Source organism: Leishmania mexicana, chromosome 15 (genome assembly GCF_000234665.1).
Source record: "Leishmania mexicana MHOM/GT/2001/U1103 complete genome, chromosome 15".
Taxonomy (NCBI): domain Eukaryota; phylum Euglenozoa; class Kinetoplastea; order Trypanosomatida; family Trypanosomatidae; genus Leishmania; species Leishmania mexicana.
In genome coordinates this window covers 212,987-224,314 of record NC_018319.1, presented here as the reverse complement: position 1 = coordinate 224,314, position 11,328 = coordinate 212,987, and the positions used below count along the sequence as shown (strand labels likewise).

At 63.5% G+C, this 11,328-nt stretch overlaps 2 protein-coding genes across 2 annotated transcripts; both read right to left on the bottom strand.

The window, feature by feature from the left end:
* Positions 1 to 581: 581 nt before the first annotated feature.
* On the bottom strand, positions 582 to 4,337 carry LMXM_15_0600 (conserved hypothetical protein; the record flags this gene model as incomplete). Its single annotated transcript, XM_003873536.1, has 1 exon — positions 582 to 4,337. The coding sequence occupies one exon, from the start codon at positions 4,335 to 4,337 to the stop codon at positions 582 to 584; it is 3,756 nt and encodes a 1,251-aa protein (XP_003873585.1).
* Positions 4,338 to 5,812: 1,475 nt separating this feature from the next.
* LMXM_15_0595 (conserved hypothetical protein) lies at positions 5,813 to 11,026 on the bottom strand (the record flags this gene model as incomplete). Its single annotated transcript, XM_003873535.1, has 1 exon — positions 5,813 to 11,026. The coding sequence occupies one exon, from the start codon at positions 11,024 to 11,026 to the stop codon at positions 5,813 to 5,815; it is 5,214 nt and encodes a 1,737-aa protein (XP_003873584.1).
* Positions 11,027 to 11,328: the final 302 nt, after the last annotated feature.

Below are 11,328 nucleotides of genomic sequence, written 5' to 3'. Positions count from 1 at the left end.
GACGCAGTCCACCACACTCACATGGAGTAGAAAAAGGTGCACTGCCTTCAAGGCCACGGACACCGCCCCTCCACCTCCCTCCACCACCAACAGTACGTGTGCGCCTACACCACCACTAATGCCACGCACACGCGCGTGTTCGTGCACGGGCACATGCGAACCCCCGTGCGTGCCTCTGTTTATGGCTGTCGGAGGATGGCGAGGATAGGGGAGGGAGGGAGGGAGGGGCGGATACAGATGCCCGTATCGATGACGAGAGAGGATGACGAGGGCTCGACGATGAAAACAAAAGAGAGAGAGTGTGATAGCCTTGGCGGCGGCGCTTGATGACGTGCAGATGGGAGGAGTGATGTGGGTGGGCGGGAGGGTGTGAAATCTGCGGGCCAGGCGGTGCACCGCGGTGACGAAGTGGAGGAGGGTGGTGGCGGTGGTGGTGTTGGTGGAGAGACAACAGGGTCACACGTATCGACACGCACACGTACACGCACAGACACATCTGCGCACAAGCAAACCTCGTTTCGCTCCAACGCCAGCCCATCGCACAGTCCGACTATTGCCCACACGCGCTCTCTCCATTTTCATCACAGGCCCCTGCTGTCTATCAGCGAGAAGACATCGCCGCCGCTGCCCTCGCCGCTGAAGATGAGGTAGACAACCACAAGCACGGAGCAGGCCATCACCATCGGCGTCACCACCATTTGGATCATGTCCACGTTCTCAGGGGTGAAGACAGTGTCCTTTAGGAAGCTCAGAAGGCTCATGAGCCCGCTCATGGCAGGCGGGCCGTGCTGCTGCACAAGGTCGGACGCCGTCGCCGTCAACTGCTGCACTGCAACCTTCACCTGACTTCCTGTCGCCATTGACTGATCAGCTATTCGGCTCAGTCTCTCCTGGGAACGCATCGAGAAGCTGCTGCCGAACATGCTCCCGGAGAAGCCGCTGCTGTTCGAAACGACGGCGTTGCGACGGCGATACGCCAGCGTCTGCGGTGGCGCAGAGGAGATGTCGCGCATGTGAGGCGCCGCGTTGCCTTCCTCATCGGCGTCCGACTTGGCACTGCCGCCGTAGCCGCAGATAGATTGAAATAGCTGAGCTGCTAAACTGCCTGCCGTGCTGGCGGGCAAACGAGCGCCGTCTGTGATCGCCCCTTGAAAATCCGCCAGTGAGAACTTCTTTAGGACGCCATTGTTGCTGTTGTTGTTGCTGCTGCTGCCGGTGGTGGTGGTCCCAGGGGGTCCCGCGGCAGTCGGAGCACTCATGGTAGCCGCGGAGTCGTCGGCGCTGCGGGCGTTGCCCGGAGCCCCACTAGAGGGGGGTGACGGCTTGTTGTAGCTCAGCGGCGATGCGCCCTGCGAGGCAGCACGGACACCACTCAGTCCAGTGCTGCTGTTGGTTGGGATGCGGATATCCGGGGAGGCCATGTCCCTGGTGGAGGGGGAGGACGGCAGCCGCAGCGGCTGCTGCAGCGGCGAGTCGGAGAACCCGCGCTGCATCTGGGTGTAGTTGCCGCTAAGCGGCGACCAGCGGGAGGTAGGAAGGCCCATGGCCGCCATCTCCGCCGCGACTGGGTCAAGTGTTTCTGTGCGATTCACCTTGGAGCTGCTAGGGCTGAGAAAGCTCTGCTTCGAGTCCACCAGAGTCCCTGTGTTGTCGGTCTTCGATGGAGGCGCGGACATCCCATCTGCGAGAGAGTTGTGCGAAAACGTTGGCAGAGTTGCAGCCGAGTCCTCTAGGAGCGCCAGGCCACATCCGGATTTGAAGCGAAGGCGCTCGTAGCCCGTTTCGTTGCGTGGGCTCTCACTCATGGGCGTGTTGCTGCCACGGTACTCCCCCAGCTCGGAGGAGTTCTCCACTGTGTAATGCAGCGGTGAGGTGGCCTGGTAGGAGCGCAGCTGCCACGGCGACGACATCGTCGTCCAGACTCTGCTGTACGGCGGCTCAGACGACTTGCGTGAAAGGTTGTGCGTTTCTTCGGACGTCTGCGATGACGAGGGGGACGGCTGGGCGGCGGTGGCCGCACTGACGGGACCGGCGTTGCCAACGACAGGCTTCGGCGACGGCTGCGTTGCGGACTGGGGTTTTACCTGAAGCGGCAGTACCACCGTCCCGGCACCGTGACGCTCCTCCTTGAACATTTTGCGCGCCTTCACGCTGACACGGTTGTGCCGCGTCGAGGCGAAGGACGGCGGAAGCACGAAAACAGCCTCCTTGTCCTGACCACCGCCAGCGTTGCTGCTGCTGCTGCCGCCGCCCATCCATGGGTAACGGGTTTTGCTACCGCGAACGCTTAGCTGTGAGAGGGACCGATGGACGATTTTCTGGAGCGGGAGGTTACCGTAGTAGTACTGAAAGGCAGCGGCAGTGATGGGCGACGGCGCCATCACGTCCATCACGGCGCCGCTGCCGCCATCGTCGGTGCGCCACCGGACAAGCTCCCCGAGTATAGGCGGCAGCACACGCCGAGCACCGAGCGACCGATGCGGCGACTGAACGGAGTTATTATCCCTCCGTATCCACTCTTGCTCGCGTTTCCGCTCCAGATCGACGATAATGCGAAGGAGTTTGTCGAGCCACAGGCGGTACGCGTGCTGCTCCTTCAGCAGCCACTTGCGCGCCTGGTCGACACACTTGTTCTCGTCCCCAAGCGGTGCGTAGTAGACATAAAAGGTAGGGCGCTGAGACGTCGAGGTGGGCGGCAACCAGCGCTGCGCGTGGTCTTTGCTGGCATTCGCCGGATTGGCCTCCCCGTTCACATCATTGTAGAGTGTGTGCGTGGCGCCACTTTCCGCAGCGCCGACGTGCAGATGCGCATTCGGCTTTCCAGAACCCTCCTTGTCGGCCTTTGCGAGGAAAGGGGTGCTGGGTGCTGTCGTGTTGATGGAGGTGGACACTGTAAAGTCGCGGCTGGTGAGTCGAGAGTCACGTGCCGTCCTGCCAGATGGCCCGGGCCTAGTGGCGCTCGGAGCGTTGACGGAGGATAGAGGTGAGGCGTCCAGCGACACACGGGTGGTCATGCTGTCCTTCATGATGCTGAGCGGCTGTGGCGACAGCGAGCGTTCATCGGCGTCATCAGCGTCGCTCATGCTACGCTTCTCGCCTGTTCGTCGGTTGCGCCGGCCGTTCCTGGATGGTGTCTGGCCTGCCGCTTCACCTTTGCGGTCACCCTCGTCGTCGGTGCCCCACGGCAGTGTCCACTGACGTGTCGGGTGCTGGGTCTTGTTCAGCTGGGCTACAGAGTCGTATGAGTGGCTGTCGCAGCCGCTAATCTCGCTGCTGCCGCTTCTACTTACGGAGCACTGGAGAGGGCCATTGCTGCGCTTGCCCGGGGTTTGCTGCTGCTGCCCGTCACCGAAAGCTGACTTGGCGTCTTTTGCGGTAGTGCGACTGGCTGCCGGGAACAAGGTGGGATTCGGCTCGCCGCCGATGCTAGAAGTGTCACATCTACTCGGGTGGAACACCTCCGTCGCATGAGGTGTGTGCTGGCTGAGTGAAATGTCTGCGCCGTCTTCCGTGCCGTCGGTGCGCGCTGTCCTCGGGCACGGGTTGTTGCCGGTGTCCGTGCTGTGGCCGCCGAGCAGCGTGGACGAGCCGCGGAGGACCGGCAGGGGGTAGAAGTCTTGCGCCACTGCATTCCCGCCCAGCGCTGGAACGCATGTGATGCGCGCTTTTTGCTGCACGAGCGGCGCCATGAGCCGCTGCAGGACGGACGGGGTGTCCACTTCCAACAAGAAGGTGCGCCGCTCCCCGGGTAGCAAGACGCAGTCCGCGAGTTCTTCGCGCACCAGGAGCGGCCGATCATCGCCGCCGCCTCCGTTACTGCTCTTGCTCACCACTGACGAGGTTGAATCTGGTGCTGCTGATGACTTCACTGTCTCCGCAGCCGGGGCCGCGATGGGAGGAAATCCAAAGTCTTTCCAGGCCTGCCGTGACACGTCCTCGATGACCGGGTCAACAGTTCTGGGACCCCACAGCGAAGATGGACCGCGTTGATGCTTGTTGTTGTTTCCACAACTGCCAACACCTCCGGCGTTGGCGGCGCTTCCTGGAGGCGGCGCGTACAGGTGTGAGGCGGCCGACGTGGAGAAGGTCTGCTGCTTGTGATTCGGCCCCCGGTAATAGAAGAATTGCGGGTGCGATGAGCGCAGCGACACGATTAGTGAGCACGGCTCATTGCGGTCGGGGATGGCACGAGCACGATGGAGCTTACTGCGGGTTGGCTGCAGCGAGTCCGGTGGGTCCTGCGACGGTGGGTACTGTGTCCGTCCGCTGGTGTTCGTCACATCGATCTGCACTTTGCCATCCGCCGTCAGAAACTGTGTGACACGAAGAAGTGACATACGAAATCAAAGCGTGGGGGGGGAGGGGGAAGAGCACACACTGACCGATCGACCGACAGACCGGTAGGGATGTGCTCTGATGTATATATATATATATGTTTATCGACTACACGGTAAAGGACAAGGGCGGGAACCACCACCACTCTCACCGCCACCACACAGACAACAGACACGAGAAAGCGACCCGCACCGCGGAGCGCACGCCTCTGCCAATGCCGCACACAAGAAGAAAAGGGAAAAGCGTCCGTCAGCCTGTGTGCGGCAGGCGCGGCGGAGAGACGGGCGCCGCTGCTGGATAGAGGAGGGGGAGGAATAGTACGAGCAACGCTGTGCAAAGAAACGGAGGGGGAGAGGGGGAGGGGGCTACGCGTGGATGGGTGAGCGAGAAGTGGAAGAGGTTTGCCTTCCAGCGACGGCGGACGCGCGTGCGCAGAGGCCGACGGGGCGAGAGCGAGAGACAGCAGCGTGTGGAAACGAAAGCAGGTAAAGCTAGGAGGAAAGCGAAGGAGAGAGCAGCAGCACCACCACCGGCACCAGGGAGACCGAGAGACAACGGGGAGGGGGAGGCGAGGTGGCAAGGGGGGGGGTTGAAGGCGGCGGTCGACTCGAAGGCAAAGAAGCGAAACGGAGACGACGACAGCGAACACGGTGAGAGAGGAGCGTGGGACGGGCAGGTAGAGAGTGGTGGTGGTGGTGGTGGTGTGCGAGGCAAGGCGGAATACGTTTTTGTAGAAAACCAAACGGGATACAGGCGCTTCGACCCGTGTCTTGAACAGAGAAGTGAGGGAGAAAAGTCGGCGTGTGTCGGGCTGTGCGCATGCGGGTATGTGCCGGCAGGCAGAGAGCCGCGTAGCCGAAACGGCAGCCTCCTCGTCCTGCGCCTCGTCCTCCCAGAGGTAAACTAGCACTTCTCCACCGCTAGCGGAGGCGGATGTGCACACTCGGGCAACGAGGTATGGAGGAGGGGGGAGGCTATGTCTCTGCACGTGTACGCGTAGTATGTGGACACAGACACCTGCACGCTTGACGTGATTGACGTGATATGGGAGTAGCTGCGCTCGTGTGTGACGAGAGAACGAAGGAGAGTGGGAGAGGGGCGAGGGAGAAGAGGCAAGTACATCATAGGGGAAGCGAAGCGCAGGCATGTGCGCACGTGACACGGGGGTCACGGAAAGCCCGCTATAATGTAGAACGCACCGGCGCTTGTGTGTGTGTTGTATTAGTGCATCTCGTCCACAGAGAAGCAGGGGAGAGAGGGCTTGAGGGCTGAAAAAGCGCGGCTCGGGAGGGGGAGGGGCAGATGGGGTACTGTGCAGCCGATGGTGGTGGTGGCAGAGAGCGCAGGACACAGGATACAGGTGCAAATCCCAAGCAGAGCGCACGCAGAAGAGCCTTGTCGCGATGGTGAGTCGCGGATGTGGTGAGCGGGTGGGGGGGGCGAGGGGAAGGGCCGACCGCGCGCTCTCTCGGCAGTGTTACATGAAGTCGCTCCTCTCTTCCTCGACCTCTCTCACATGAATCTTCTGCACCACAGCGGCCTGCCGCAGAAGCGAGGCCCGCGTGTGCCGCGGCATCACGTTTACTGTCTGCAGGAGAGAGGACATGTGTGCACGCGGCTGCGTCGATGTCGTGGAACAGGATGCTGCGGCTGCGGAGACAGTCAAGGGAGAGTAGTGGTGCGAGTTCCTCTGATCATAGGCATGTATCGACCAGGCCGGCGGCGGGGATGACGGGGAGGGCAGCAATGCACCTGCTGCTGCGCCGGTGGGCCTGGGCAGGGTCGCGTGGCCGGCTCGAGAGCGCGCTGACGAGGAAGACGCTCGCGTCTTCGCCGTCGGGGCGGAGGAGGTGGAGGCGGCTTGACTGCGTCGGCGCGAGGTCGACCCAGTCGCCGCACGCGGGTCTCCCAGGACTCGTGACAGTAACTCAAGCTGGATACGAAGCAGGGCATCTGTGTCGCGATGTCGCAGGTCCCAGCGACGTCCACGCTGGTTCGTCGTGGGGCCACTAAACAGTAGTCGCGCACTGGCCTCATCGACCATAAGCTCTCCATCGACGCAGGCACCGGCATGCGCACCAGCACGGCCGCGGCTGGGCTTGAAGGTGAGCAGGAGAGAGGCAAAGGCGTTGCCTGGTGCTGAAACCACGGTGGTGGGCGGCGCCGCACCTCCACTCCGGCTGTGCTCACTAGCGGCTCGGCCAACGTGTACCGCCACGCTGGTGTTATTTTCTGTAGCGGCAAGCGTATTGCTGAGCACCTGCCCAGACGATACCGCATCCACGCACGCCTCCGTTCCGCGGCGTATCTCGTGGTGGTAATTGTCCACCTCGTGCACCACCTGGTGAGCCAGCGAGCTGGATTGCTGCGAGGCACCGCTGCGCAAGTGTGCCAGTTTCTCCTCCGAGTCAGGGCAGCAGCTTTCCAGTGCCGCCTGCTCAGCTCGCCACGACACGGCGTCTTCCGTGTAGCGCCGCTGAAGCTCCTCCAGCTGCGCTTGCAGAGATTCCAGCCGGCGCTGCTGCTTCTGATGCTGCGGACCGGGCAGGGCTGGGCCGGGTGCGTGGGGGCTTCTGGATGGATCGAAGGCATCAGGGCTAATCGTGTGCCGCTTGCGCGGCGTTGACACAGAGGGTGGTAGATGGCGGAGGTTGATGTGGTCCTTGCTGCTCAACGCGGCGCGGCCCTCCCATTCCTGGCCTCCCTCTGCTGCACTCACGTTCGCGAGACGGTCGCGTGCGTCACGCAGGGCAGTGCGAAGACTATCCTCGTTTTCTTCAAGCCTGTGTTCGCGCTGCGCGTGCTGCCGCAGTGCCTCGGCCATGTCGGCCATCTTCCGTTCTTGATCCTGCAGACGCTGATCCCGCTGCGCGAGGGCGTAACGCAAGGTCACGATCGTTTCCCACCACGGCTCACACGCACCTGACGGATGATCGCGTCGCGGAGTTGCTGTCCTTGACGGTCGCCAGGAGAACGTCTCACGTGCCTCGTTCGCGTTCTCGAGCGATGCACCTCTGACTTCTCCTCTGGCCTCTGCAGCGGCCCTCTCCCCTGTCTCTGCCGCGGGCATGCCGTAGTCACAGGAGTCCCCGACTTGGACGGAGGCGGAGGACGCGTTGGAGAGACGGTGAAAGGCGCAGGCGCCGGTGCCTGCCTCGTCCTTCGCCCCGCCGCGGTCCTGATCTTCCAGCGCTTCATCTGCGTGAGGCAGTCGATAGGAGCGATGATGGCGGTGACGGCGGTGGTGCCGGTGATGATGCGACGACGCGGATGGGAACGCTACCCCACCGTAGGCGTGTTGTTGCTGTCGCTCCGTTGAACTGGCGCTGAGGCTTCGTGTGCGGCTTCGGGGGCAATGCGTCCCCTTCCGCACGCTGTCGCTCAGGACATCATCAGCGCCTGCCTCGGACACGGCCGCCGTCTCTGCATTGCCACGAGGACGAAGCGTAAGCGAAGACTTTGGCGCGGTCGCCGCAGACAATGTAGGAAATAGCAGCTCGTAAAGATGCCGGTTGAACTTCGCAGCGAAGAAGTGCACCCACGTTGCGTGGGCGGCGCGGGACTGCGTGCGCAGCAGCAGCGGTGCGTGTGGCCGGTGAGCGTAGCGCTTGCCACTGTCACCGCTCACACGCCAAGGGGCAAAGCGAAAAGGGTGCGCATCCACCTGCTCTTGATCGAAAGCATTGTGCGGCGCTGTGGACGAGGCCTCTGTCATTCCTGCGGCGCGGCGGGCCACGCTGCCTCTCTGACAGTGCAGAAAACCAAAGTACGTGTACGTGGTGTCAGTCACAAGCTGGGCCGTCACAGCTGCAAGCGTCGCAACGTGCACGGCCTCCGGAGAACCGTGGCGCCGCAGCGGGTAGCCGCCTCGTCCTGGGCGATTCGAGGGCTTTGCATGGCTGCTGCTGCTCCATCTCGCCTCCTCTTGCTCCGCGCTGACGTCATCGAATGCCGCCGCGGCAGCAGCAGCAGCAGCGAAGTCCGGTACAAGGTAGGCAAGCGATACGTACGGAACGGTCATGAGGAGGGTCTCGCTGGCAAAGTCGGCGTAGTCGCGCTCCGTGGGGTACACGCACACGCCGCTATCGTCTGCGACAACGAAGCAGCGGCGCCACGCACCACGGAACGACGGCGCCAACGTCTGCGGCCGCCGACGCTCCACAAGGCTGTTGTGAGGGAACCGTAACGCGGATGAAAGCCCTTCGCTCTTTCTGCGCTCGTGTCGCCGCCTTGCGGTGGCGTCCTCGCTGAGACTTCGCCGCTTCGCGCCACTGCCGCCGCCGCCCCTCCCACCTTCGTCAGAAGACGATAGGTAGACACCTGCCACGCCGTCCTCCGAATGGCCGCCATCGTCGCCGCTGAACCACACCCAGAGCGTCCCGCTCAACGGGCTGTCGTTGTCATCGCTTCGATCAGGCGGATACCAGACAGAGGGCAGCCCGACGACGTCGTAGGGTGGAGACTCGCGCAGCAGCAGCTGCGGTGGAGGGAGTGTCTGTGGCGGGGTTGCGGCGTCGCTGTCAAAAGCTAGCTCCTCGGCCGCTGCTTGCACCGCCTCGGCCAACCGAGCCTCCAGCGCCGACCACGGAGTCGGCCCGCGCAGGTACGGCGCAGTAAAGCGCTGACGACGGCGTCGACACTCTCTGCCTTTCTCGTCGGACTCGCCTGCTTGTGCACTGGCGGGTCCATGTGCCCGCTGCTCCGCCTCCGTCGTCCACTCGGCGTAGCGCCGCGCAACGTGCTGCCGCGGCCTCTCTGTCTTTGTGCCGACGCAACCGCCATCGCGCCCGTCCACCGCCGCGGCTGCGAGTAGGGTGTATGTCATGAGCAGCGAGCATCGCAGGAGGAGGACCTCTTTTTCCAGCGCAAGTGCATCGGCCGACGGCTCCATCCCCATGCTGTGTGCCGAGGGTGCTGCGACCGTTGTCATGTTCGGCCGCTGCTGCGCTGGGAGTGCATCGTGCGCGTGTGTGATCTGCGGTGGCGCATCCTGCACTGGAGTGGCCCTCTGGCGGACATTACCCTCGGAGGTGGACAGGAGACCACTGCGGCGCAGGTATGAAGTCCAGGCCGCTTGCATGGCACGGCTGCTCAGGGCGGCGCCGTATTGTCGCTGCAACTCGGAACCTGAGAGTGCCACGTTCCAGGAAGCCACGCTTTCCAAGGATCTCGCCGACCGCGCATTCGACGGCCACCGCCCGCAGCGCGGGGAGCCCACCTCAGCCGCGTTAGGCAGCATGCTGTCGCTGCCGTTGCCATTTCTTGCGTAGCTGTAAGCGCCATCGTCCGCTCGCCGCGGCGTCGCGTTCTCGAGAACGACGTGCGCGGGCGCGCAGTCCTGGCGATGATGCCGTCGGTGACGCCGCGCGTTGTCCTTCCCAGATTCCAGGGCGTTACTTCCACCTTCGCCTCGACGGATGAGCAAAGTCTCTGCAGCGGAGGCATCCATCACCTCAGCCAACACCCCGTTCTCCGCGTCTCGCGGCGGCAGTCGTGCGGCGTGGCGAGCATGTCTGCCTGAGTGGTGAGAAGCACAGCCTCCATGAATACCGTCGTCGTCGCTGCCGCTGAGGTCGGCATTATCCGACGGGCTTTCACGATGGATTCCAGAAGAACTCCAGCGGCGCTTCGCCGAGCTGAGAAACGACGGCAGCGCGCTGCGCATCGCCGTTGCAGTTGGAGCGACGGTCACAGCTTCTGGGTCGATGAGCTGCTGCTCATGAGTGGGTGCCATGGGTGTGGAAGGAGGCAGACCTTGCCGCTGCTGCTGCTGCTGCTGCTGCGCACAGGCTGCGCCACGAACACGCGCGAGGCGGCCGTTCGGCGATATCTTGAATACCTTCCTTGCATCGATAAGCGGCTGTGGCGAGGCCAAGTTGGCGGTGCGCCGCGTATGACCTCCATCGCCGGCTCCGCCACAACTGCCGCTGCTGCTTGCACTACGAGTGCTAGAGGAGGAGGAGCTGCTGCTGTACGCCACGATACCCGCGCTTCGAAAAGACGGACCTTCGCGACAGGAAGCTGCAATCATCCTGCTTGCATGCGTGCTGCGTTCGGGAGACGTGCGCTGCAGCTTTACAGGGGAGCGGAAGCCGCGGCGCCCACTAGTGCCGTTGCTGTCGTCGCTGTCGGCGGGGCGTGCGTGTCGGGGGTGCTCGAGGAGCACTCCACCGCGTGTGTAGTACAGCGGTCGGTGCGACGGTGAAACGTCACCGCCGCTGCGCGGGTGTCGCTTCTCTCTTTCCTGGATGTCTTGTGCAGCGGCCGCTGGCGCTGTTCGCACGGCTGCGCCTCCCTCGCCATCTTTTTTTAGTGCAAACGCCGGCGCAGCGGGCGTGCTGGCGGGCGGCCCGGCTGATTCTCTGCGCCGCTGCCGTCCATCGATGCTGCGCCAGCTTTCTCTAAGAGTGTGTGGCTCGAAGTAGTCGCCGCTCTCCGTGCTGCTGCTGTGGCCGGAGCTGCTACGGCTGCTGTCGTTGAGACCGGTGCTCTGGCGACGAGCACCGACAGCGTGTGAGGAGCTGCGGCGCGGCGCTCGTGCGTCCGTGTCGCTGCCGTCGTCGACTGGCAATGCGCTGACCTCCCCTGTTCCCGATGCTTGTGGCTTTTTCGACCGCGAGTGTCGTTTCTCCCGGTGCGGCGTTGGCGGGCGTCCCTGCGCACACCACCCCCTTTTCAGAGGCCGGTGCATGGGGCGATACTAGGGCCCCATGAAGACGCGCATGTTCCCCTCACGCCGGTCCCGTTGATGTGCTGGGCAGGAGGGCAGGAGGCGCTGTCCTGGCGGTACGTTCCGACCATGTACAACTCTAGTCTAGGCGTGTGCAACACACAAAGCGAGATAGTGAGAGAGAGAGAAGGCAGAAGTGTGACGTCGCTGGCGGAGAAGGCGCCGCACGCAAGACACGCGCGATGTAGCAGCACGATGCGGGTGGCAGCTGCGAGGGACTGTCGCGGTGAGTGAGTAGTGGCCGCCGTCTTGTGACAGCGCTC